We start from the raw sequence: 27917 nt of genomic DNA on the forward strand, positions 1-27917 counted from the left end.
GTCACCGCAGTCCTGAAAACGTTTTGGCTGGCGTTTCCTCAGCCTGTCTGCTATATTCACCTTCTGGTTGGCCTGGGGTGGAGGGGAATCTGAACTGCTGTGAGTGCCTTGCTCCATGCTCGAGTGCTGGTACTAGGTGTTGGAGGCTATCTCAGCGCCCTCCAGTGCTGCTCCTGGTGCCCTAGGTTGCCTTTGTGGCACACCTCAGATGAGTTGCCTTCCCCCAGCTCACTTGGCATTGTGGGGCAGCAGGAGGTGTTAGGTGATGCTCAGAGCAATTTCTCTCAGGCAAGTCTTTATGAGAAATGAGGCACAAGTGCTCATGCCCTGCCTTATCAGGTGGATGTGTTTGCTTCCTCTGCAGTGTCAAAGAGCTGTAGGGCTGCTGCTGCTTCTCCTTTTGGCATGAGGGGGTGGTGGAGCAGCCTCGGGCATGTGAGTATGTGGGAAACAATCCAGATTACATAGATAAAACCAGTGTTTTACTGCTTATGTTAAGCTAATAGGGGGAAAAGTCTACTGAGCAAAAATCTAAGGAAGGTGGGGTGCTTTCTGAAGCCATTCACCCTGTGGCTTGCTCTGAATTCCAGAGAAAGACATGTCCCTGGATCAGCTCTGCCCAGCTTCTCTCCTTTTGCCAGCAGTATGAAGAGGTGCATTTTGGTTTAAGTTGAACTGGCTCCTGAGGGTATGTTTGTTCAGCCCCACAAGGCTATGGTTGTGGGGGGTGGAGGAGAAGAGTTATCCTGGTAGGTAAGGAAGGGACTTTCTACACTGCTCCAGGGAACAGGGCTGTGTGTTGCTTCCGAACAGGAAGTCAGCTGGTTTCCCTCAGCAGAGAGGAACGGCATGATTTGTCAACTGCTGTAGGAGTGCTGAGCTGTGGTGCCTTGAAAGGGTGATGGTGTTGGGTTTTATGTCTTTGGGAATGTGATTGTCCTGAAATGGTGTGAGCTGGAGCAGGACTGAATAGAGGCAAGCTGTAATACCCCTGATACTGTAGGACCTGTGTACGGAAGCAGGCCTAAGGTGGCTGCAAGTGCCAGCCAAGACCCAGGAGGTACTCAGAAAAATAAGTCAATGTACAAAGAGACAAATGTGGCTAAGCAAGAAACACATGGCAGAGCACCAATGGGAACAGGCAGCACACAAGAGGTGGAGGCAGGGACAGGCTGCAAAGGAGGGATTCAGAAGCACTGCCCAGGCATGTAGACATGGTGCCAGGAAAGCCAAAGTTTACCTGGAGCTCACACCTACAGGGAATGTCAAGGGCAAGAAGAAGAGTTTCTACCATTACAGTAGTGTAGTAAAAGGCTGAACAAGGAAAATGCGAGCCCATTGCTGAGGGGGTTGGGAGATGACTTAGTGAGACAGGACATAGACAAAGCTGAAGTACTCAATGTCTTTTTTTGCCTTGGCCTTCAGCAACATGGTCTTCCAGGCCTTTATGCTTAGTGAAAGAGTTCAAGGAGAAGATGGACTACCAATAGTGGATGAGAAATGAAGAAGAGGTGATTTGCAAGGACTTGATCCATACATGGGTCCCAAGGAACTGCATCCCTGGGGCTGAGAGCTGTCTGATGCCCTTGCTAGTCTATCAATCACCTTTGAAAGATCGTGGATATCAGGGGAGCTCCTCAGTGACTGGAGAAAGTCAGATACAGCATCCATCTTCAATAATGGCCAAAAAGGCATCCCAGGGAACAATAGAATGGTCAGCCTCTCTTTGATCCATGGGAGAATCATAGTTGTTTTTTTTTTTTTTTTTTTTTTTTTTTTTTTTTTTTTTTTTTTTTTTTTTTTGAGCACATTTCTAGGCACACAAAGGAGAACAGGTTGATCAGAAACAGTCAGCATAGACTGACCAAGGCTAAATCATGCCTACCAAGCTAATTGCCTTTTGCAATGAAATGACTAAATCTGTGGGCAAGAGGAGAACAGTTGGTGCCATTTACCTTGACTTCAGCAAGGATTTTGAAATATTTCCTACAATATTGTTGTACCCAAGTTAGGCTTTTACAGTCTGAGTAGGTGGGCAATCAGATGGATAAAATCTGATTGGATGGTCAGGCTCAGATAGCTGTGGTTAATGGATTGTTCTCTACTTGGAGGCAGCGACAAGTGGAGCTCTGCAGAGCTCTGTCCTGGGGTAGTCCAGAGCTTTGTCTAGTTCAGTATGTCCTGTATGCCCTAGGGTATGTCCTGTTCAGTTAATGACCTGGAAATCTCTTTCAACAACCTGGAAGAGGCAATGGAGTTCCTTCATGTCAAATTTTCAAAAGACCCCAAACTAGGGGACTAGTTGGTACAGGGCTGGGCAGGGCTGCTGTTCAGAGGGACCTGGGCAAGACAGAGGAATGGGCCATCAGGAACCTCATCAAAATTTAACAAGGGAAAATGCCCTGTCCTGGCCAGGACAAAGAAGAGCCTTTGGCAATGAGACAGCCTGAGGACTGCCTGGCTGGTGAGTGGCTCTTCTGGAAAGGCTCTGGGGATCTTGATGGACAGAAGCTGAACATGAGCGAGCAGTGTGGCCTGACAGCAGAGATGCTAATAGCATCCTAGGTTGTATGAGCAGCAGCATAACCAGGAGATCCAGGGAACTGATTATTCCCTCTGGTCAACACTCATTAGAGCACATCTAAGTACTGAATCCAATTTGGGTCTCCCACTTTAAGAAAGATGTTGATGAACTGCAGTGAGTTTCACAGAGGGCCACCTCTATGAAGCAAGGCTGAGGGACTGGAGGACCTATGGGGAGGTCAACAGGAAGATGGAGCGAGGCTAACTGCAGTAGTGCACAGCGGGAGAATGACAGACAACAGGCATCAGCTGAAACAAGAGAAGTTTGGACTGGATGTAAAAGAAACTTTTACCCTATAAGGACAGTCATGCTGTGGGGCAGGTTACTCAGGGACATTGTACAGTCTCAGTCTTTGGAACTTGACAAGACAAAGCCAGGAGCAACCAGATCTGACCCTGGAGCAGGCTCTACCTGAGGAAGAGGTTGGATGAGAGATCTCCAGAAGTCCTGTCCCACGTGAATGATTCTGTGATTCTGTGTTTCTATGTCAATGCTGTTTTGGAAGTGTTACTCGAGGACATATTAGAGAGGCATGTTGAGATGGTTGTGAAGACAATGTAATACCTCGCACATAGGACAGAGGAGGAAATGGGCAAGCCACCTCACTGAACAGCAAAACCTTCACAACCATCCTGTTCGGTCCGAGATTCCTTGTGCACCAAAGGACCTTATGAACAAATTATATTTTGGCAGACAAGATTCTTCTTGTAGTTGTTCTCCATGTAGCAATGCATCTCCTGGGCTGCCCAGGATTAGTGTGGAGCTGGTACAAATCACAGAAGAGTTTAGTACTGTAGTTGCTGGGATCTGATGATATAGCATATGAAAAGGTGCTGCAAAAGTATGCGTTTAACAAATTAATGACCTCAGGCAGTGAAAGGTGCCAGCTTTGTGCATTGATCAAGATGCAGGTCTCGAGAGTGTAAACACATTTGCCATGCATCCTTAATAAATATTAATGAGTATACCACAGGAAGCCTTGTATGCCATAGAAGAGATGATTAAACACACAGATCAATGATAAGCAATTTAAAAACCTACTAAAAAACCTCTTGTCCCAGCATGAAAGTGGAATGAAATGTTACATACAGCCAAGTCTGTATTTCCATGGTCCACGAGGCATGTCAGAGGGAGCTCAAAACTATCTTCCACTGCTTGAAAGACCAGCAGCTGAGGGAAGTTTGTGTTTTGTGACTGAGAGATGTTGGGTATCTCTCCTGGTCACCTGATTTCCACAGTGCCCCACAAGAGTCAAGAGAAGGCCTTTCTTACACATGCTGGGCTGCAGGATGGTGCCTCAGGGCTGCAGCAGCACTGGTGCAGGCAGCGGGGTCAGGATGTCCACACATCTCTCCCTTGCTCCCAGGGATGGTGGCCTGGTATCTCTGCCCTTTCTTGGGCAGCCACAGCTTTCTTGGAGGACGAGATTGTTGCTGCCTGAGCTGAACAGCCAAGGAGGGGCCAGGCAATATGTCAGGCTGGACCTCCAGGAAGTTGCTTCAGGAAAGCTGGTCCCTCATTCCAGGAAGCTGTTTCCTCTGCAGCTCTGATGGCCCACATTGCGGCAGCAAGCACACTGGGGCTGAAAGGTACTTTGTTTGGGGCGTCAAGTCACTCTTGTCTGAAATGCCTCCTTAGCCGCTTCTTAGCATGTGTGGGGCAGGAGCTGCATCTCAAAGCCGAGCAACTTGAACATGACTCTGTTGGCCAGCTCTTGCTTCATCACTGCTCTTTCTGGGACGAGCTCCAACTGCCAACTGAATGCTGTGCCAGGGCTTGTGAGCACCCTGCAGATGGACTTATTGAATGGTGAAAGGCCTGCACCTGGCTAACCTCAGTAGCCAGCTCTGCCTGCCTTTCCCCTCTGCAGCTCTTTGTACGGGTTTTCAGAGGTTTCTTCCTTGTGTGCGCACTAGCACTGCTCTGTTGATACCGCAGTGTTTTACTGCGGTCACACTTCTGTTTGTTGAGGCGCTGCTGCCAATGCACAAAGGGCCATTGCTCTGCTTCTAGTGAGGATTTTTTTTTTTTTTTTTGAAAAAAAAAGGTAGGGGAAGTGATTTCAGCACCAGTGAGCACCCAGGTAAATCCTGAGATAATGCAGCCAGGCTGTCTTCCTCCACAGCAGTTCTGACGGAGTCCTCCACAAGGCTGAGGAGGATGAGACTCTGGAGGGTGAGGGTGGTTTGGAGCCATTTGTCACACTGTTCTGCCTCCCACCCACACTGGTCATGCATCCCACCTTGCCCCTGCTTGCCTTACTTCTGCTGAAGCCCCAAGGTACTTGTCCTTGTCTCCTTACCTCAGTTTTGGGCCAGAAACATGGATGCTTTTTATTCTCCCAGACACATAACTGGGCAGGCAGGATGGTTGAAATGGAGGAAGGTCCTGAACACCCCATTGAGCACAGTTAATTCTGGCAGCTGAAATTGCCAAAAGAGCAGCAGCAGAGAATCCTACAGACAAAACTAGTGAGATGCATCCCACTGCCAGCCTCACAGGATGGGGGCATGTCAGCTGAACTCACATTTTTCCTCCATGGTCTCACTGAAGCGGCTGTGGTTGGAAGAGGTCATTCGAGACACAGTAGAACAGCCCTACTGGTTAACAATCAAGAGGGCATACTGTGGTCAAAAGCATGCAGGGATTTTATTTTCTTTAGACTTTCAGCAAAGGATGTGACAAGCAGAACACTTAGTTACTTTGGGGACAGTGCATACACAGGATCCATGCCCAGCAGGTAAAATTCATTATGAGGATGATGCTGAGGTCCATGCAATGACATGGTGTTGTGTTTGTTGAAGTCTTCAGAGTAAGATTTTTCCAGTGATCAGGTTTGGTGTGAATATTGTTGAGAACTAATATGGTGTTTTAATGTTTCTGTGATGTCCTAATAGCATCCATCTATCTTAGGCTGGGGGAAGATCTTTCAACCTAAATCCAGCAACAGCTCTTTTGCATGAGTCTGCTATACAACCCTATTCTAATCTACCACTTTCAAATCCTGTGCTCACCTTACCTGGAAGCTGCTACACATCCATTTATGCCCTGTGAATAAGCACTAGGATCTTTATCTCTCCCACCACCCCACACAACAAGCTGGCAAAAGCAACTGCTGCTGAGTGGAACTTCAGTGGCCTCTCTATGGAAATGAACTGTCCTGTGGGACGCTGGTAGCACTTTGACTGTGTGCTTAGATTGCCATAATGGAAAAGATTGTTGTCTCTCAGTGACAAATAGCATAAAGTCAGAGACAGCCATGTTAAAAAATATGAAAAAAACCCCAATCTTTATTATTCAATGGATGTTGGGTTTTTTTGACAGAGCTATCATCAAGGTGTGTTTAGTCAGAACACAGCTATTGTGTATGACACTGCACGGATTAAATTATACTGAATATCATCTGTTTTCCACAGATCTACATATCCAGGAGCAGAAGCGAGCTGGAGGAAGCAGCATCACTTTGCTTGTTCTCACTTTCTACAGATACCAGGCTGGCATTCTCAGTGAAGAGTGACATGAGAAAAGAGCCCATCATGAGCATCTCTAGTACACCCAGGTGCTAGAGGCTTTGGTCTGGTTTTGACTGAGAGTAAACACCTGAAAATGAAGCTGAGGACTGTAGCTGACCTGACAAATGCATTCTTGGAGCCCAGTTAAAAATGCACCGAAGTTCAAGGAGGTTTGCTGCACGGGCTGGAAGGAGAGCAGAGCCATCTGCAATTGCTTATAACCTTTTCCCCAGTTGCCATCTTCTTAGGCAGTTTTCAGTGAGGAAGGACCATGTGTGCTGGCGCAGTTGCCTTCAGCAGCCAGCACAAATTGCTCATTCATGCTGAATGCGATGGTCTCCAAACGCAGTAACAGAGCGCCCTCCTGCGGCCAAGGCATTGAGTAGGCGCTCTTTCACCTTCACTGCTACCTGGCCTTGGTACCTAGGTCCTATGCACTCCCCTATGCATCTGTATGCACCCAGACCCATGGCACTCTTGGACTCAGTCTGGCATCCAGTAATGTGGGCTGTGCAGTCACCTTACCAGTAGGTGCCTTCATTCCAAAGCTTGATCATCCCCTGGCAAGGACACTTCTTCTATTATCTAAGTTAAGACAGCCTCACTGTAACATAAGCTGGTAACTGTTTATCTTGCACCGGATGGACAAGCTGGGCACTTGATTCCTCTCTTCTTTTCAGTAGCCTCTTTCCAGAAGTACTGCTTGCCTTTCCGCTAGCTCTATGCCAGAGAAAGATGTGATACTGCAAAGCAGGCTTCCCCAGCATTTCTGCACCATAATCACACTGGTAACTTATATCCATGTCAGCACTCATGCTGCCTCCTGAAATGTTATCTGGCAGGGCCACTGCATAGCTGGTTATTTCCCTTTCTGCTTCTGAACCCTCTTCTCCAAAAGAGGCACGTTGGGCTTGACTCAGCTTTCTCTTTCTTAGGCTGCTTTCCCAGGTTATCAGGATCATGATAGCTTCTAAGGCTCACCAAAGTCTTGCAGTCCTCCCAGCTTGGAACCCTTTTTTCCACAAGTGCACATGCTCTCTCCTTTTATCCCCCTTATTAATGCATTTATGACAGACCCCAGCAGGACCCAGTCTGGCCCTGAGCTGCTTGCAACTAGCTGATCTCCCCCATTCTGGGGATGGCACCCAGATCACACTTCTTATCTCACTCATCGACATGCTGTAAGGAATAATACTGTCTCTGGGAAGCAGCCTTGTCTTACCTCCTCCCCTCTCCCCTTAATGACAATTTACTCTGTCTGCAGAGATTTGCGGGCTGCTCCCTCCAATGTGCTCCATGTTAATACTTACGTGCCTTTGCAGCTCTTGCCAAAGAAGGGCATGTGGTTGGTTTGATGTGATTTGCTCTTCACAAATCCGTGCTGGCTGCCTATGACAGCATGTTATCGCTTTGATTTGTAGGAACCAAATTATTATTTGTAGGAACCAAATGATTATGGGACTGAATAGCCTTCAGTGTTGAAATCATGCTGGTTCACTCTGTTTCTTCCCATTTTAAAAAACAAAGCATCTATTTACCCTTTTTCAGGCACCTGCAACTGTCCATACCTGTATCTTCCATGAATTAACTTTCAGCAGTACAGAAATTTTTGGTCTCTTTAGCACTCCAAGGAGGATTCGCTCCATTCCTTACATCTAGATATATCTGCTATGTTGCTTATTCTCTTCTTCTACTTCTGGCTCATACTTCTATGTCCATATTAAAATATTTTCTGATCATGTAAAAACTTTTCCTGAAGAATAAAGCAAAAAAGGCACTGAATACAACATCTGTGCTTGCTCTCTTCCCCCAGTAAGTAATAGAACTATATTCTTCATTGTTTTATTGTAACTTCTAATTACATCTAACATTTTTTCCTTACCATATGCCCTCTTAGTTGTATCTCACTTTGTGTTTCTCTGATATTAGCCCTGTGTGGTCTCTGCAGTTTCTTAATCGCTCATTCTTGCTTCAACCTTAAATACAATTCTTTTTTTCCCAAGTCATTAAAAAGCTCTTTATTGAGCCAGTGTTGTCAGGGCCCTGGCTATTTTACAGCAAGATAAGCAGAAGTATATGCACCTGGGAAGGGAGTCGACACAGCGGTCAATTAGAGACTGAGCAGATACACCTGGACAATGCTAGTCAACCAATAGTGACGCTTTGTAAAGTGCGTGAACACCTGAGCCTTCTGATAGGATATATAAGCCAGTTAGGTAGAATAATAAGGGAGTGAACTTGCATCACATTGACTCCACAACCTCTCTGGGCTAACTCTTGCAGTGCTCCATCACTCTCACGGTGAAGACATTCCTCCTCACATTCTGGCGGAACTTCCTGTGATTCAGTTTTTGCCCATTGCCTCTTGTCCTGTCACATGGGACAACTGAAGAGAGTTTGTCCCCATCCCCTTGACACCCTCCCTTCGGATACTTATTGATAAGATCCCACCTCAGCCTTCTATTCTCCAGGCTAAACAAGCCCAGCTCTCGTAGCTGTTCCTCATAGGGCAGATGCTCCAGCCCTCTGATCATCTTGGTAGCCTTATGCTGGACTCTCTCCAGTAGCTCCATGTCTCTGTTGTACTGGGGAGCCCAGAACGGGATGCAGTGCTCGAGATGAGGCCTCACCAGGGCTGAGAAGAGGGGCAGGATCACCTCCCTTGACCTGCCGGCAACACTCTGCCTAATGCACCCAAGGAGACCATTGCTCTTCCTGGCCACAAGGGCACATTGCTGGCTCATCACCAACTTGTCATCCACCAGCACTCCTCTGCAGGTCCTTCTCTGCAGAGCTGCTCTCCAGCAGCTCAGCCCCTGGCTTGTACTGGTGCCTAGGGTTATTTCTCTGCACTTGCCCTTGTGGAACCTCAGGAGGTTCCTCTCTGCCCAGCTCGCCAGCCTGGCCAGGTCTCTCTGAATGGCAGTACAGTGCTCAGGTGTATCAGCCACTCCTCCCAGATTGGTATCATCAGCAAACTTGCTGAGGAGGCACTCTGTCCCCTTCGTCCAGGTCATTGATGAAGAAGTGGAACAGGATGGGACCCAGTACGGAGCCCTGGGGAACACCACTAGCCACAGGCCTCCAACTAGACTCTGCACCACTGATGACGACCCTCTGAGTTCTGCCTTTCAGCTAGTTCTCAAGTCACCTCACTGTCCACTCCTCTAACCCACATTTCCTGAGCTTATCTAGGAGGATGTTGGGGGGACAGTGTCAAAAGCCTTGCCGAAGTCAAGGTACCCATCGTCCACTGCTCTCCCCTCATTTACCCCGCCAGTCATTCCATCAGAGAAGGCTATCAGATTGGGTAAGCCGGAGTTCCCCTTGGTGAACCCATGCTGACTACTCCTGATCACCTTCTTATCCTCCATATGTCTGGAGATGGCCTCCAGAATGAGCTGTTCCATTACCTTTCCAGGGACAGAGGTGAGGCTGTCCGGCCTAGAGTTGCCTGGGTCCTCCTTCTTGCCCTTTTGGAAGACTGGAGCGACACTGGCTTTCTTCCAGTCCTCAGGCACCTCTCCAGTTCTCCACGCCCTTTCAAAGATGATGGAGAGCTGACAACAACATCTGCAAGCTCCCTCAGTATCTGTGGGAGCATCAGGGCCCATGGATTTGTCAATGTCAAGCTTGCCCAGAATGTCTCTAATCCTATCCTCCTCAACCAAAGGAGTCTTCCTTTCTCCAGAGTTCATCTGCTCCAGGACAAAGTATCATGGTTTAATTTGTGCTCATCTCAGATTTCTCATAGGATTAGTTCTGTCATTTCCATTTTTAGGAGAAGAACTATTCCAAATATCAATTCCTGTGCTATGAAAGTCTTATTGAAAAAGTTGGAATATTTTAATTCATTTGTGGTTGCAGAAGGAGGAAAGACAGGAAGTAAATTAGTCTCAGGGCCAATTTATACCTTTTAGTTTCTCGGATATCTTTTTGTTGAGGATATTTAGATCAAGGTGAAGGCCCACTTCTCTCTGAAACCTCACAACCCAACCAAATTCAGGAAGCCAAAACCTGGGAACCTTGTGGTGTCACGTAATTTTAGAGAGTCCTAAACTTAGTCTTCCAATTCTTACAAGAGAGTAGGACTTGACTAGTACAAACCAGCTGAGGTAGACAGTGGGATTAAAACCTTAAGTAGTAAATAAAATACTAATTTGCAGAGATAAATTCCTCTGTGACCATCAAAACACTATCTGGAGGACCTTCTGCCATATTTACTTGTCATGTCAAGTTCTCCTCTAGTACTGCTTGAGTTCCAAACTGTAGTCTGATCACTTAACAGCAGTGAAGATTTTGCTTTATTCTAAAAGATTTTGCTTTTATTCTAGCTTTTGTGACATTCTGCCACACAACTTATCTCAGATAGTGTAAGCACGTTTTCCCAGAGGTAAACATTTACTGACAGAACATCATCTAGTAGTTCAAAGTAGACACTTTATTTTATCAACTCACAATCACTGTATTTTCAAGAGTGCTGTCAGAACTAACTTATTTTCTAAATATTCTGTTTCTTAAATATAAGAATTTATATTTGTGTAACCTGCGGCTGCAGATTTAAGCATCACTTAGGACATACGAAAGTTCATATGAATATTCAACATTCTCATTGCAATGTTGACTTTATCCAGAAAATAGACTAATATATATTTAACATTCCAACAAGTAACAATAAATACCACAGCTATGCAATAAAACTTGAGCATTGCTTTCAAGATATAAATATTTAACACTTCATTTTAAGATGAAGATGAACAGAAATCATAGCAATACAAGTTGGTGAGGTCTTCTGCCAAAGCTGACTGAAATGTAAAGAAGTGGTAGATGAATGATTTAAAGTTACTTAGGCATTGTGAATATGTAAAGATGAAAAAAACTCAAGTTCAGCTAGCCCATTTCCATTTCATCAAGTTGGACTTTTAAAACAAACTTTATTTAAATCTGAAATTACTGTAACATCTTAGCCCTTCGATTCCCCATAGTCAATATAATATGCATCAATTGCAGGAATTGAAAGTGATGCAGTAGAATAGAATAGAATAGAAGTACAATAACAGCAGTCTATGTTAGGAATTTAGGTTTTCTCTCTGACCTGTCCATCTATGAAATCTTTGTCCATAATCAGATTTCTTCACCTGACTCCACATCCCAACCACAGGACTCTAGCTGCTCATCCTGTGGAAATTCAACCTCAATATTGTAGATAAAATCTGGATCATCTTTCTTCTTCCTATTCTTTTCAAAGAGCTCATCCATGATGCTCTTCCTTTTGGCTAGTTCCTTGTCATCTAATTTGTTCATATCCTCTTCTGGATCAATGGTCTCTTCCCGATGAATCTGTTCCAAGCTCTCAGCCAGACTCTGTCCTCCTAAATGACCTTTCAGCAAACCATAGAACTTCTTTAGCTGACGTAGTGAGACTCCTTCCAGGTAAGCTTTGTGCCGAGGGTTATTCTTCAGCTGTTCAGCAGCTCTGCTACAGTCTAAAGAGAAGATCACCATGAAGAATTACAGATGCAAGAATACTCTCATTATATAAAAACATCCTCTTTTCCTAAACCCTCACACGAGATATCCAAACCTAGCAGTGCCACTATTCATGTTAAGATGTGGCCTCAGGCTCCTCAGTAGAGACCATGCCAATATTGTTTCTGTATCACCCCAAAATGGTCCCTTTATGCACTCCTGAAAGCTGGCAAGAAGGTCCCCAACAGTCATTAAAAATACTGTGTTACCAAATTGCTCTTCCTTTTACTGCATGTAGAGTGGATCTAGGGAATGCCACAAGAGAATACACCACACCTGAGAACTTTGAGAAATTTCGGATAGGCATGATACGCTGGCGAGTTTTATCCTTGTCTTCCTCTTTATAGATAAGAATAATGGATGGAGGCTGAAAGCAAATGCCACACTTTTTTGCAATGTAAGTCATAATAGCTCTTGCTACTGGCTGAAGTATATTCAGTTTTATAAGAGATGCCCTCAGAGACTTCAGTGCTTGCTGAAAACAAAAAAAAGAGAAAAAAAGGGGAAAGCAAGTGTGAGTGTCCCCACATACCATTCTCAGAGGTAATGTATTTTAGACCCAAATTTTTATTGGGATTAGTGACTCAATTAAGCAAAAACACTCAGCCATGGTGTAAGTATCCCTGATTTCAGGAGAACTTGAACATGTTCCTTCACGCTCTTTGAGCGTGACCATGACTCTCAGCTGCTCAATTTGCACATTTGTCACTACTCTGCTTTTGAATCAGTATTGAGTAACAAACATTGTAACATGTAAGTTACAATTTTTGGTCTGTCAGCTAAGCAAAGTACTGCATAGTCAAAGGATACCTAAAATATGCTTTTTATTTATGCATTTTAAATGAAAAACATCAATGTACTACAGTTTCTTCACAAACAACTTTTTACTGCATATCATACCCACTGCTCTGGAAAGGCAGGAAATTGTTCAACTACCAAACCTTTCTCTTCTTTAACCATTATGCTTTTAACTTTGTATCACCTGATAGTTTATATGAAAGCTCAAGGTGTGAACTCAGATAGAATCCAATTTTTCTGTAAAGATACTATAACTTATTTCTGCTGTACGCTTATTTGAGCACATATGAAAAAATATTTGGAAAATAAATTTAAAATGAAAACTTGAAATATCTTAACTTGACCAAAAGAGTTTCTGCAAAATTAAATAAATCTGAATGCTGCAGGAAGTATAATAAAGACAGAGTTCTATGATCTTTTATATATTATTTTGAAAAGATACAAATTGATTAATATGGTTCAAATTCCCTTCACTTGTCTCTGTTTCTGTCACAAATGAGGAGATACCATATTCCTTATTTTACATAAAAAGAGAGATTTTTTTTTTATATTACAGATGGAGGGGCATCTAGTCAGTTCTTGTAAAGCTTGCTTCCAGTTTCAATCACCTCAATAAAGAAGCATTCATGTAATCTAGGACAGACAGGATAAGGAGGGAGAAGAGATTCAGAAATGGAGAAAAAATATGATTGGGTTCCAAGCAGGAAACACTGAAAATACGCAATTGTTTTAAAGAGAGACAAACTTCAACTGTTTCATTCTTCTCTAACTAGAATACACCATCAATTAAACTGAAAAGCTGAGAATATACAAGTGACAAATGGAAATGCTTTTCAACATGGCACAAACTTTGGTAGAGTTTATAGCTCTATAACATTCACAAGGATCAAGAATTTATGAAATTTTGAAAATGCTGAGCTGATGTGTGAGGGGAGGAACTAGGAACTTCTGTGATACTTAAAAGGTGGAGAAAGTCTTAATTAGGGGTTGGAGGGAAAGAGCTGAGTGGCCCACTACATCTATAGTGTATTTATACAGACAGTAAAATTCTACAGATATTAAATATTTATGCTAGGATTTCATTTTTAAGTAAGAAGAACTATTAGACTCTTACATATCAGTGCATACGTCAGCTACTAAATGAATGAAGTTAAAAATTTACTCCATAATTATCCTTTATAATTTCCTCTGAATTATTTTCTACTGTCTTGCAACCATAAAGATAGAATGCAAGTCTGACTGACTACAGCAATTTCTCTTTTTCTGCTTTATAATAACCGTCCATAAACTTTTGGCCCTGATCCCCTTTGAATCACCTGATTATTAGAGGAGATGTAGATCAGGAACACAGCTGCTGCAGATCCTCTTTCCCATTTTAGTGTGCAACACTGAATGCAAATGTTACTTTCCTTTTGGTTTCAATTAAGTGAAAGGATGTCAAACATCTAGGTTGTCTCCTACTTTGACTACTCTACAGACTGTAGAAAACCAAAATAAGAAATGACTCAAAAAAAAAAAAAAGGTATCTCCAAGTAAAGAAAGACAGTGTTAATATTTAAAACCTATTTCTAAGCTAAGTTTAAAAATCAATCTTCTCCATGGAAAGCCACACGGGAAAGAATCCAAAATCACCATAATATTCTCAATACTGAAAATTAACTAGAGGAGTTAGCTATATCTTTTTAAAAATAATTCTATGAATCGGACAGAAAAGCTGTATCACATTTCTCCTCAGAGCTATGTTCACTATCTTAAAATGAGATGATGCTTCAAACTTGAACTGAAATGGTTTTTTGAAGTATAAATAGCAATCATGAGAATATGCCTCCATGCTTCAAATGGCAAAGAAATCCTTCTTGGAAGAAAAATGCAAATATGAGACTACTTTACGCAAATCCACATGAAAGATGGGAAAGAACAGCATATCTTCCAGTAATAAAAACAGAAATTATTGCTACTACTGGCAGAAGGTGCGGCAAATGTGAAATGGCAGTGTTTTACTAGGCCTAAAGCTCAGGTGCCTTTTTTTCTACCAAATATAACAGAAAAACATTTGCAGTTTGACACAAGCTTTTCGCCGCGAAATACTCGCGCCAGGCGAGAAAACTCAGCCGCGGGTGCTGCCGCGACGCATCGACATCACCTTCAGTCCGCACAACGTTTCAGTGCTCAGCTGAAGGACTCGCTTAAAAGGTTGGGATCGTCCCTAAGATCCCGCAAAGCGGCTGCGGTGGGCGCCGGAAGCGCCTCCTCTCGGCGGGAACGATGCCACTGCCTCCCCAGTGGCGACACGACGCCGCCGGCCCGGCCGAGCCCTGCCTGCGCCGCCGCTGTGCGACAGCGCCGCCCGCTCGCCCCGCCCCCCGCTTCCGCCGCAGGCCCCGGCCGGGCAGCCCGCAGCGCTACCTGAAGGCCCGAGGGAGGACTGTGGCGGTCCTTACAGCTTCGGGACCATTCGCCGGGGCACAACAGGCATTCTAATGAAGGGCAGCGGCAGCGTTTGAAGCGGATCGCACTGGGGCTGCAAGTTGAGGAGAAGTAGGCGAGCAGGCGTTCGCTAAAGGGCCCAGGCCGGCGAGGGCACGCCGCTCGGCTCAAGGCCCCCGCGGAGAGGGCTTGAGGGGCGGGGCGGGGCGGGGCGGGCGGCGGCGGCGGCCATGGGGGTGCGGGGCGCTGGGGTGGCGGCGCTGCTGCTGCTGCTCCTCTGCGCGGCTGGCAGCTTGTGTGAGTGCGGCAGCCGGCAGGATCGCGCCGCGCCGGGTGGCGGATGGCCGCGGCCCGGCCCAGCCCGGCCCGGGGAGCGGCGGTTTGGGGCTCTGCGGGGGATGGGGAGCGGGCGCCGACAGGGCTTGTGAGGAAGCCCTGCATCCACGGAAGACTGAAAGTCTCTAAGGCGCAGGAAGCCAGGGCGATCTCTGACAGGGGCTCGCAAAACCTGGTGTTTTTACAAGCGCTTGGCAAAATCCTTGAATGCTTAATCGTTTGACAAACGAGCAGTTTTGCTCCCCGTGTTTATTGTGGAGCCGCGGGTATGTCCAGTTCCTCTCGCTCAGAGTGTTTTGTAGCTTTTTTGGGGGGACTGGCATCAGTCGAGCGAGCTGTGGTGAGGGATGCGGAGGCAATCAAAGCCAGGGCATCAAATCTGTATGGGCGTGGGCTTTGGAGGACTTCAGATCTTTTCAGCTGGATATGATTACAGCCATCGAGGCCTCCATGCTTGGTTAAAGCTTAACTGAGTGTAGGCTTAATGTTTCAGATGATGATAGATGATTAAAGCTAACTGGATTTGTGTGTAAATAAATAGAGGCGTTGGTCAAATGTCTTTGGATTTTTTTTTCCTTCTTCAGTTGACTGTTCAACTGCCCTTACTACATCTCTGCGATTTAAATTTGAACATGTGGAATCGTTTTGTAGAGACATCAAACAGTTTGGGCCACTTTATTTGGGCTTTTATCTTGCAAATATTTTCACCCATGCTTAGCTATATGTGCCTACTTGTTCATAGGATCAGCTTCTGATTTTGAGAAGCATGAGAGATCTACACTGCTCAGTCGGTGATCTAAGAAACATATACTTGTCAATCACATTGAAATATTTCTCTCTTCCTATGAGAGTATTTGCGGATACTTCATTCATACATTGTAAGACTGCTGAGGCTTGTTAAAATTGTCTGACCTTGTAATAATTAAAAGTACCTGTGCCGTTCTGTAGACACTGTCATTCATTCTGTGATGTCTTAGATGTGCAGGCTATTTGCCAGGATGCCATTGTCACACAACAGTTTCTGCAAGAGGGATTTCACAGGTAAGCTATCACTTAAGAACTCCGTCAGAATATTTGTGATTTAATTTTGTTCATTTACAATTTGTGCACACCTGTATCAATTTACTGAGCTGTATAAATGGGTAGTATGTGGCTAAACACTAGCTATATGAATATTAGCATGATCAACTAACAGTTACAAATTATAGTAGAAGAATAGGAGGCTATCTTCTAAAATGGTCATGGTGGTTGTTGGCAGTTTGAATAAGTGAAACATTAATTTGTTCTGAATCTAGAATTAGGGTGAATTACAGTTTTCTAAATGGACTACAGTTTTCTAAATGGAAAAGGACAGAATGGCTTGACAGAGAGCACTTTCTGAATGCATCCTATGTAGTACAAATATGTGAGAGCTGCATCTAATAGCTATGCATTTGGGAGCATGTCTCCTGGGTTTGTTGGTGATGTCTTTTGAAATGCAGATATAAATGTTTTGCCTCTGTTACTTGTTTTAAGGGACCTATTGATGAAGGTAGAACTTGGTAAAATGGGAGAGGATATAGAAGGATGTACAGTGGCAGCTAGAACTCTTCTTCCAGCAGGAATCTATGTGGATCCCTATGAGCTGGCATCATTACAGCAGCACAACTTAACAAAGGTAATGTGCCCCAAAGTTGAGACATCTGGCAGCTATTCACACAAGGCAGAGTATGGTTTTTGCCAGCGTTTGGAGCATGCCTTGCTCAGGAAGGTATCATCTGTGGTCATTATGCAGCTGCTAGAACGCAGGTGATTAATTCCCTTTCCCGAAAGGAGATGCTGCAAAGTGTCATATTCTTGACTTTTCATTGTGTCTGCCAGCTTTATCAGCACTACTTGATGTAGGGCATATTTTATGTCATATGCTGGTGATATTTCTACACATAGATGTGCATACATGGGAGCCACTGCAGATCTGTTAGCCCCAGATAAGCAACTCTGGTAAAAGTTACCTAGATTGAAAAGAAGGAAAGTTAGCCCCTGCAGAAGAGGTGGTGGTGGGGAAAATAGCAGTGATTTCATGCTGCTTATCTGCTCAGTCTCTCTGTAAATACACTGTAGCAAATATCAGAGTCTTCAAAGGAGCAAAATAATGGCTTCTCTGATGGACTTCGAGTAGCTTCACAGTTTTTGTTTCATCACAGCTTTCTTTGTTGCTTTCCAGTATTGACATGCTAATTTTGGATTGAGATATGGAAAGGGTGTGGCTTAAGGGAATCCCTGTAAGTGCTAATTCAGTTAAAACATATGGGTGCAAAGACACTTGACAACTTCTGTTGGGATGCTTGTATGTACTATTATGCATGTATTAATGGCATAATTACATTGTAAAGTCTTCAGATTTAAGAATAACTCATTGGACAGGGACTTGAAAAGTTATTCTGGAGCAGCTGAAGGAAAGAAGTTCTTACCTGATGCTCCTGACCATAGAACAAGGCCCAGTGTTAGAAACTAAAATGGTGAGGAAGATGGTTTTAATTAGAAATGGGTTGTAATAATTTGTCTTTTTTAATTATAAAAGACAGTCATTTCCCAGTATCTAGCTGCATCATCTGGAGAGATGCCTAAATTTTGTAGTCAAAAGAAAGTATGGGAGAGTCTCTGATTCACTGTTATGTCCAGTGGATTTTTCAGAAGTCTGAGGCATGAAGATGCATGTTCTTGCAAGTCTTGATTTTGTAAATACTAGAATAATACAGAACTAGGGAAAGAAGTTCTAGAAAATAAATTAATTCATTTGTATTAGAAAGTTTGCATGTTTCAGACCAGCACATCTGCTGAAATAATTTTTCCTAGCTCTCCAGAGAAGTAGGTAGGAATAAGGAAAAATAAGGAACTTAATAAAGAGGAAGAGTAGTGTTTTTGAAGAACTGAATTGAGATCCTTTGCCATGAAAATTACTACACTGCTTAAGTGCTGAAACTGAGGTTTGAGAGATTCATGTGCAATTCTTGGCTCCACTGCAGGTGACGTGAATTGCCAGTCCTTAGTTCTCCCTCTTTAAATTGGGACTAGACAGTGCTTCCCATCTCCTGCTATTTCTCTATGTAAATTGTGTTCATGTAGTAAGATACAATCTTAAAACTCTACATAATATTTAGCTCAGTGGTTCATATTGACCTGCAACATAACTTTGTTTATGATGTGATGGGATTCAACTTAATTCATTTTAGATGCTTGTCTGCTAGACATGTATTCTGAGCTTATGGCACAGATAGTCTTTATAGACAGTTGGAAAGGTAGACATCTCTAGGACGTGGTTTGTCTTGTCCCAAGTTTGATGTCTAAGAAAAGGTCAGATGACTGCAAGTGCTTGGTATCATATTTCACTAGGGAGGTCTCTGTGACTGATCAGATATAGATGCCTGTTGAGGAAGTCTGAAGTAAGATAATGTGGAAGAGTAAAGTGTACTCTATATATACCCAGTAGACTTGTACAGTTGAATTTGTTTGAATCTTTGAAGGACTAAATGTTAATGCAGGAGTTATACTCCTGTTCTGATGCTGCAGTAGATTACCACAGTAGACAGTGACCTTAAATCCTGGAGTGGCACACACTATGTTTTTTTTTTTTTTTTTTTTTTTTTTNTTTTTTTTTTTTTCTTTCCTCCATATCCATCCCCTGTCTGAATTCTGGTGGCAACCACGTCTGTATCTTTCTCCACTTGCAGGTGGTGTTAATTCCTGACGCTGTTGATGTAGAGGCTCCTGAGTACTTAGCCACAGATCTTGCTGTTCTTATATACCTGAAACCCGACCCTCAGTGTTCCCACTGTTTTAGAGCTGCCTTGCCTGTGCATGGACGATACCACCGACCAGCAGAAAACAATGCGGAAGTGTTGGTTGTTCTGAAGAGTCCAGAAGTACTGATCTGCTGCTGTGACAGTGAGTTTCTCATTACACATGCTTTGGGTGAGAGAGGAATAACTGTGGAATCTGGATCTGTGTTTGACTTCAGAAATGGAGTTCTTAGTAGTCGTGTGAAAATAGGAGCAAGATAGTGGCCCCAATTAAGGACACATTATCTTCCCCTTACATTTTACAGTACTAGCATGAATGCTACTGCTGCCTGACCAAAGGCAGGTTAATTGTTAACAGACATGATGATCTTTTTTTTTTTTTTTTTTTTTCCTATTTTTTTACTGTAGGGGGCTATATCCCCTGAGTTTGGGCTCTTTCACCTGGAAACAGTGACAGTTGGTCTATTTGTCACAATCCCTGCAGGCTCTGGTTTACTAAAGATCAGCTGCTTAAATCATAGGTTTTCACAGTGTTTCTGACATGGCAGCTGAAGCTGTACATGCCATACATGCAGTTTAATATTATTCAGACTCAGGTATTTAAAATAATTGAAATATTCTGATGGTTTCAAACCCTCTCCTCCTGCATTTGTATAGGGGAAAAATGTAGAAATCTGTCTTCCTGAAGCATAGAATGATTGTAGTCTCAAACTTGTCTGAAACAAGAATCTCATATCCACTGACAACAGATATTTTAAGTTAAACAAACAGTGGAAGCGCCCATTTTTGCTATCAGTTGTATTTCCTTTGCTGAAATCATTCTTGCTAGCTGCCAAGTTAAATATTCTAATGTAACTCAGCTTCTTTACTTGGGCATTATTTAAGCAATCATTTTCTGGGATGGAGTAGGGGGAAGGAAGGACTGCCTGATCAATAGAAAAGGGATGTGAAATCTTTCCATTCTTCTGCCTCATGTACTACTTATGAGCAGGAAAAACTATTTGTTACTATTGTAAGAACATATAAAATAAGTGAGGGGAGTTCTTGCTTGTGACAACAGGATACCAACAAGGAAAAATGAAAGAATGACTTATGTGTTCTGGAGAAAGAGAAATTGCAACTACATGGCTGGATTTGAGGAGTTTACAGACCAATTATGAATTCTTTGCCCTATTAAAAACAGAGTGGTGCAGATACCACATGGATGAGAGGTCTTGCTTAGGTATCTACCATCTCAGGAATGGAAGAGTTAGAAAATTCATGAAAAAGGCTACCAGCACTACTTTAAATATGCAGATTAGCTGGTACCTTTGTATCAGTACTTGTGCTATTTCACCTTTTGGCTTTCAGTGAGTTGATGCTGTCAAACTGTTTGAAGGAAAGAGATCTAATTTGGAGAAGTCTTGCAGGCCATTTGGCTTCATCCCATCTGGATTTTTGATGATGCATTAATGTCTTCTGTAGATCGCCTGTTGACAGAGTGTTGGAAACCTTCTGAAGTGGAAGCTTGCTGTCCAGGGAGAAAAGACTACCCCTGTCAGTGGTATAGTGTAAAGCACAAACCTGTGAGTTCTTATTTCTGATGAAAATATTTGGTTTTCATTTAACAATTACTGCCTTTATCTGTGATTAGCATGTTCTAGAGGCTGGAAACTGACCAGTAAATGTCTAGTTGTGTGATTCCTCCTTGCAGAGGCTGCTTTCTTCCTTTCCAGCTTGCTTTAGCGGATGTCATTCTGGTATGCTTGTAATCATTTTCTGTGGTCTTCTACCTCTTGATTGCAGCTGCTCTCTTTAATAGTTTTGTTGGAATACAAAGATATAATTGGCATTGGTTGATTCAAGAAGGGGCTTTGTAATGTAGGTGCCTCAGACAAGTAGCAAGATGGAAAACAGGGTTATGATCTAGTTGAAAAGAGGGTGTAAAACCCCAAAGGTTTAGGGAATTGCATCTAAAAAGGCCAGTTCATGTTTTCTAGACGCTTTGCCAATCATGTAACAACCAGATAAACAGAAGTTTCATTCTATGTTCTAAGCCAGGTAAAGTTGAATCTTTAGTATGGTCAACAACTGCCTTTGAAGCTTGAAAGTGTTGTGGTAGTGTAGAGATTCAGAAATAAGACTAATTTGTCTTGTAACAAATTTGTTGGCTTTGTAACATGCATGCCTTGCTGCATCTAGGATATCAGCTGATGTCTCTGATACCTGCAGTTTCTTGCCCAGAAAGCTTTTGGAGCTTTCTGCAACACAAAGAAACCAAATCGTTTTTTGCCTTGGAGAAAACTCGCTTTTCAGTAATCTGCAAAGCTCATAGAATGAACATTTATCTTTTGAATACGGTATTAGATACAGATTCCCAATGGTAAGCTTATTTTAAGAACAAAGCTATAGAAAATATAAATGGCTACTATTTAAAATGCGGCTGATGATTGAGCTTTGTACTACAAGTGGCTGACTCTCAGTAAGAGCAGTAGACTGAAAGAGTATGTCACATCTCAGTTTTGCTTTTGAATCCCAACAGAAGCCTGAGCAAAGAGACAGTTAAATATTGGTCTGATCACAAATCACTAATCCTCTACAGATACAGTAAACAAGAAATAGCTTGTTAAATATGTATATTAACTTATTTTTCTTTGTAGGTATATGAGGAATTGATTATGCACGTTCCAGTGGGGCTCAGACAACATAGTTTCTTAGTGTGTATCGTGACTCTTCTTACCACAGTCCTGTGTTCCAGCCTGATTCTTGCAGCCTTGTGTAAATACGGACACTTCTCTGTGGAGACTTGCTCAGAACAGAAGTAAAGTAGTATGGAATGACTGAGTTCAGTGTAGTAAAACTAAGAGAATATTGATTGCATCAGCTTCCTAAATGAATCCTACTCTACTATTACTTATTGGTAGTATGTGAGGGTCCCATAATGGATTATGGTTCTTTGCCTAATTCTTACAAACACCTTTCCACATATAAGACAGTTTCAGCTCATTGTAAATAAAGCAGATGGAGGGTGAGAATAGCACTGCAAAGAGCAGAAATGACTTGCCTCAGGCTATGCAGCAACAGTCAAGAACAGAGTCTTGATCTCTGATTCCCTCTTTAACCTCCCCTGCCTGCCCCCCACCCAGAGCCTGCTTCAACTCTAATGCAGTCTCTTGCGGAGATGTTTGTATTTCTTGAATTTTAATAAATGAACTGACTTGGGAATTGGTTATTAAGGATATGAAAAGCTTATCTACTCATTTACATTTCTGAATTCTAAGCTTCTTTACACAGTCCAGGTTGGTTATCTGTAAGTTTGTAAAGAGACATTCTGTGCTTACTTGGGACAATAAAAGTCTTAAATAATAACCCCCCCCCAACACACATCCCCTCCCCCAAAACACACACATTTTATTCAGTGACTGGGAGGTATCACGACTTGGTCAAATAAATCAGATTTTAAAGAAGGCTTTGAAAATTTGAAAGAAATCTGGACAAATAATCCTTAGAAGAGGAGAGCTGGTGAAGAGATGCCAAGTAGAAGCAAATATTTAGAAGACTTGCATTCAGTCATCAGAACAGTTGATAAATACAAGGAAATGGAGAGGAAGTTACTTCACTAATGGAAAAACTGAGTTGCTTTGAGTTGACAGAAGAGCTTGGTTGTTGTCAGTAGGTGGTGTTGTGAGCTTTAAGTAACTCATAAGGACTGCAGAGAAAACAGATTTTATTCCTATAAACTCAGAATTACTAAAAGCAGGTGATTTTGGGTGGGGGGATGTGAATGAAAGTTCTGTCTGTCAGATTCTGTCCTCCTTTTGAAGCCTTTATGTGCAGCCCAGACTTCTCATCAGCAGACTAGGCTTTTCATCATTGTCCAGCTGTAGCCTCAGGATCCCCGTGGACATCCTTCCTGTGCTTCTGCTTGAAATCAGTAGAAAGCTCATCTTGTGATTTTTTTTTTTTATATATATATATTTTTGGCCCATTACAGGTTGGCAAGTGCACTGACACTGGCCTCTTGTTTTCCCTTGACTGTGCTGAATGATGATGGTTGTGCCAGGACTTCACCCGCTACCTCAGTGCATGACTTTTCTGCATCTGTTTGGGGGAAAGGAGAAATTAAAAGAGAACAATTGCAGAGAGATTTGGTAACAAATTTAACCGTATCAGTGCAGCAGCACTGTGACAGGATAGACTGTGAATCAGTATTGTAACACTTGTCTCTGAGCAAGATTTTTTTTTTTTTTTGTTTTTATTCCCATAGTTGAGTTTGTTCTTGTGCTCTCTCATATGCAGGTACATAATTCTATGTTGTACTCTGACCCTTGTGCCAGCAACATCCCAGTTTGTCATTTGTCTCTGGCAGATCTTTTTGCTTCTGAAAGCTCATATCAATTGGATAATATCAATTGAAAATCAGTTTGAATTACTTAGGTAAAACAAGCTGCCTAATATCCTAGTCTAGCAAAAGGAAACTGATTTCCTTGTGACAAATGAGTAAAATATTGCTATGACAAAATATTAATAGTGGATGATTTAGAAATCAGTACAAGTGATGAGGTGAGAATGGAAGCCCATATTAGTGGTAAGCTATAGTAAAAGGAAACTGAAGCAGGAGGGGCTAGAATTACAGAGGGCTTAGTACAATCAGTTCAGAACAAATAGATGATATCAGAGCAGTTCAAAAGTGGCTGCTACTGGAGGAGACTTCAGGGTGCTAATCAGTTTGGAGGGCACCTGGCTTACTAAGTGTATGTAACATCCTTCAGGATCCACTGATCAGCTTCTAGACTGAGCCTGGGTAATACTGATTCTCATTGATGTAAAATATGAGATTAAAAAAAAAGATTTTCTCAGTGTATATTTTTTGCTGTGGTGAATAGCAGTGACTTGCTGTTTTTAAATTCATAGTAGTTGTGGTATAAAAATACAGTAGACAGGATCTTCTCTAAAAGCTGTAACTAAGTATACTAACCACTGTAATGTTAAGAATGATGGAATTTGAGCTCCAAGTTAAACTTTCTGTCCTTTGCCAGCGCTTACTGTCATTAAACAAGCATTGCAATCAATTCCCTGTTAAGAAATTCTGGCACCTCTGGAGACAGAATTGAGGGGTCTGCATGCTAGTTTGAGTTGATTGCAAGGCAGCATACAAGAGTCGGACATGAACATGTCCATTACTGATGAACAGAAGGATTGAATTAAAAGAATTAAAGCAATGGAAGAAAAGGAGGGTGTGAGGAATAAAGGCTGTGTTAGGAGTTAAGGGTATATAATCATAGAATCAGTAAGGTTGGAAGGGATCTCTGGAGATCAGCTAGTCCAAACCCTCTGCTCAAGCAGGGTCACCTACAGCATATTAGACAGGGTTGCATCCAGGCAGGCCTTGAATATCTCCAGAGAAGGAGACTCCACAACCTCTCAGGGCAAACTGTTCCAGTGCTCCGTCACTCTCACGGTGAAGACATTCCTCCTTATGTTTGGGCAGAACTTCTTGTGGTTCAGTTTTTGCCCATTGCCTCTTGTCCTGTTGCATGGGACAACTGAAAAGAGTTTGTCCCAATCCCCTTGACACTCTCCCTTCAGGTTCTTATAGACACTGATATGATCCCCCCTCAGTCTTCTCTTCTCCAGGCTAAACAAGCCCAGCTCTCGTAGCTGTTCCTCATAGGGCAGATGCTCCAGCCCTCTGATCATAGCCCTACACTGGACTCTCTCCAGTAGCTCCATGTCTCTGTTGTACTGCGGAGCCCAGAACAGGATGCAGTACTCAAGATGAGGCCTCACCAGGGCTGAGTGGGGGGACAGATTGCTTCCTTTGACCTGCCGGCAACACTCTGCCTAATGCACCCAAGGAGACCATTGGCCTTCCTGGCCACAAGGGCTCATTGCTGGCTCACAGTCAACTTGTCATCCACCAGCACTCCCACATCCTTCTCTGTAGAGCTGTTTTCCAGCAGCTCAGTCCCTGGCTTGTGCTGGTGCCTAGGGTTATTTCTCCCTTGGTGCAGGACTCTGCATTTGCCCTTGTGGAACCTCACGAGGTTCCTCTCTGCCCAGCTCGCCAGCCTGGCCAGGTCTCTCTGATAGGCAGCACAGCCCTCAGCTGTATCAGCCACTCCTCCCAGTCTGGTGTCATCAGCAAACTTGCTGAGGTGGCACTCTGTCCCCTTCGTCCAGGTCATTGATGAAGAAGTTGAACAGGATGGGACCCAGTACGGAGCCCTGGGGAACACCACTAGCCACAGGCCTCCAACTAGACTCTGCACCACTGATGACGACCCTCTGAGTTCTGCCTTTCAGCTAGTTCTCAAGACACATCACTGTCCACTCGTCTAACCCACATTTCCTGAGCTTCTCTAGGAGGATGTTAGGGGGGACAGTGTCAAAAGCCTTGCCGAAGTCAAGGTACCCATCGTCCACTGCTCTCCCCTCATTTACCCCGCCAGTCATTCCATCAGAGAAGGCTATCAGATTGGTTAAGCAGGAGTTCCCCTTGGTGAATCCATGCTGACTACTCCTGATCACCTTCTTATCCTCCATATGTCTGGAGATGACCTCCAGAATGAGCTGTTCCATCACCTTTCCAGGGACAGAGGTGAGGCTGTCCGGCCTAGAGTTGCCTGGGTCCTCCTTCTTGCCCTTTTGGAAGACTGGAGTGACACTGGCTTTCTTCCAGTCCTCAGGCACCTCTCCAGTTCTCCATGCCCTTTCAAAGATGATGGAGAGTGGCCTGGCAACAACATCTGCCAGCTCCCTCAGTATCTGTGGGTGCCTCCCATCAGCGCCCATGGATTTGTGGATGTCTAGCCTGCCCAGGTGATCTCTAATCCTATCCTCTCAACCACGGGAAAGTCTTCCTTTCTGCAGACTTTCTCCCTTGCCTCCAGGTTCTGGGATTCTTGAGGGCTGCCCGTAGCAGTGAAGAGGCTCTTTCTGAATCAAAGATGAATGTGTACAATTAATAGAAAAATACTCCTCTAGCTTGTTTTAAAAGGGTATGTCTGAGGGGAGAATAGAATGGGAAGTGAGTAAAAGTCGCAAAAAGGCTTTGAGGCAGGAGCTGAACTGGAAAGAAGTAAGGTTATTTTATAGTGAAGGAAAGTAGAGCCAAAGGATGTCTGAAGAAAGTTTAGAAACCTGCCATGGTTTCTGTAGAGGTACATAACAGAGTGCAAATGAAGTAGCAAAACTTTGGTGCTGAAAGAGGTGGATAGGGAGTTGATAAGCAGGGAGAGTGATAAAGCAGCAGGCAGACAAGCGGAGACTATGGCCTTGTCTGCAACGGGAAGGAAACCAGACTGGTCTCTGGTCACTGCAGAGTACTGCTCCTGGAAGGATGCAGTGGAAGTACTGCAGGTCTATCATAGAAATCATAGAATGGTAAGGTTGGAAGGGACCTCTTGAGATCATCTAGTCCAACCCTTAGCATAGCCCATACGGGGATTGAACCCGCGATCTTGGCATTAGCAGCGCCGTGCTCTAACCAACTAAACTAAACCTGGGGGCATGTTTTCTCTGATCCCCCACTGCATTAATTCTCTGGAACATAACAAAGAAGATGGAAAGTAAACGTGGGCCAAAAGCAGTAGAAGCTGGAAAGGCTGTTTTGCACTGCTTGTCCATGGACTTGTGGGCAGATATGAGGCTGTAATGGAGGCTGCTACTTTCCCCAGACTTGTTATGAAGAGGAGCTGCCTGGCATGGATCCTTTTCCTTCTGAAGGAGAAATTGGATGTTGCTTCAAGCCTGAGTTGAAAGAAGAGGTAAGGTCAGAGCTGCAGATGTTTAGGGAAGTCATTTGGAAGATTCAATATGCGCTAGGAATTTGGGGGGAGTAGAAGTCTTCAGGGCAAGTATGCTGCTTTCTCCACTGTGCTCACTACTACGTTGCTTGGTACCTGGGCATCAGAGTAGCTACAGAAGAGGTGGTTCATGTCACTAAAGATAGGAAGCGGTGATGCTGGCAGCGACTCTACACTCAGCTCCTATAGTTCACACATGGTCCTTTAGTGATAATGTCAAAACACTGAGCTACATGGACTCTTGGAAGGGGAAACTGGTGGATTATCCTCTGTTGGCGGGAGAAGGGTTAATTTGTCATCTGCAACGCCGATGGAAAAATAATCTTCTAGTACCTTAAGGCAAGAGGAAGGATGTGGCTGAGGAATGCAAAGAACGAGCAGCTCCCTAGTGCTCTCGGACACCCCTTCGAGAGGCCGCGGCCGCTCCAGAAACACGTTTTTGCTGGAGGCGCTTTGCTTTTGTCACTGTAGGGACGTGCGCCGGCTGCCTTGCCCCTCCCGGTCACGTTACCGAGGCAGCGCTGATCTGTTTTACGCGTACCCGGCTCGGGAACGGCCGGTGCCTGGAGGGCGATGCGCGGGTGCGCCCCCGCTCTGCGCCCCGCCGCTAGCGCCGACGCTGCCTCCCTCCGTCCATCCCTCCGCCCGCAGGGGGAACGGGCGCGGCTTGCCCACGGCCTACGCATCCCCTGAGGCACCGCGCGCCGCCGCTTCCGGCGCCGCCGCGCTGCCTGCCGGGAGATGGAGTCGGCGCGCGGCGGCGCCCCGCCTCTGCCCGCCCTCGCGGGTTGTGGCCGCGCGCGGCGGTTCCGCTTCCCCCTCCGGCTCCTGCCGCCGCCGCCTCGGTGGGTCTCGCCGCCGCCATTGCAGGAGGCGCCGTGTGGCGGCCGCGCCCCGTCCGCCTCGCCGCCCCTCTCGCCGCTGCCGGGCCGTCTCTGGAGGCGGCCGGCGCTGCCGTCAGCCCGGTGAGTGCCCGCGGCGGCGGCCCGCTCCCACCTGCCGGCCGCGTCGCCACACCTTCCGCCCTTTGTGGCGCCCTGCGCGGTCGCAGGCCTCCCGTGGGTCCCGCCGCGCCCGCGAGGCGGCAGGGGGAGGGCGCGGGTCACGATGGGGCGAGCTCGGCGAGGCCGGGCCGCTGCGAGCGCAGCGCGGCGCTCCCCGTGGG

At 44.6% G+C, this 27917-nt stretch overlaps 3 protein-coding genes across 8 annotated transcripts in view; 2 read left to right on the top strand and 1 right to left on the bottom strand.

The window, feature by feature from the left end:
* Positions 1-10516: 10516 nt before the first annotated feature.
* On the bottom strand, positions 10517-14913 carry CEP19 (centrosomal protein 19). 4 transcript variants are annotated; one of them, XM_085311980.1, is made up of 4 exons: positions 14567-14774; positions 13740-13901; positions 11902-12100; positions 10517-11582 (listed from the first exon to the last, which is right to left on the bottom strand). In XM_085311980.1, exons 3-4 carry the CDS (start codon positions 12029-12031, stop codon positions 11221-11223), a joined length of 492 nt encoding a protein of 163 aa, XP_085168106.1. In that variant the 5' UTR covers positions 12032-12100; positions 13740-13901; positions 14567-14774; the 3' UTR covers positions 10517-11220. The 4 variants fall into 4 exon arrangements, 3 of the variants coding, with proteins under 3 accessions (XP_085168106.1, XP_085168107.1, XP_085168108.1); XM_085311981.1 differs by lacking the exons at positions 13740-13901; positions 14567-14774 and adding an exon at positions 14830-14913; XM_085311982.1 differs by lacking the exon at positions 13740-13901.
* On the top strand, positions 14882-24016 carry PIGX (phosphatidylinositol glycan anchor biosynthesis class X). Of its 3 annotated transcripts, none has more exons than XM_085311978.1 (6): positions 14882-14961; positions 16164-16227; positions 16702-16843; positions 18897-19110; positions 20430-20530; positions 21605-24016. In XM_085311978.1, exons 3-6 carry the CDS (start codon positions 16712-16714, stop codon positions 21767-21769), a joined length of 612 nt encoding a protein of 203 aa, XP_085168104.1. In that variant the 5' UTR covers positions 14882-14961; positions 16164-16227; positions 16702-16711; the 3' UTR covers positions 21770-24016. The 3 variants fall into 3 exon arrangements, with proteins under 3 accessions (XP_085168104.1, XP_085168103.1, XP_085168105.1); XM_085311977.1 differs by lacking the exon at positions 14882-14961 and adding an exon at positions 15075-15147; XM_085311979.1 differs by lacking the exon at positions 14882-14961 and adding an exon at positions 15175-15452.
* Positions 24017-27524: 3508 nt separating this feature from the next.
* PAK2 (p21 (RAC1) activated kinase 2) overlaps positions 27525-27917 on the top strand; it is a 49023-nt gene continuing 48630 nt past the window's right edge. Inside the window, exon 1 of the mRNA XM_085311983.1 lies at positions 27525-27717. The gene's annotated coding sequence lies outside the window, so the exon portion shown is untranslated. The remainder of the gene's footprint in view (positions 27718-27917) is intronic.

Source organism: Rhea americana, unplaced genomic scaffold (genome assembly GCF_003343005.1).
Source record: "Rhea americana isolate MKP2758 unplaced genomic scaffold, rheAme1 scaffold_352, whole genome shotgun sequence".
Taxonomy (NCBI): Eukaryota; Metazoa; Chordata; class Aves; order Rheiformes; family Rheidae; genus Rhea; species Rhea americana.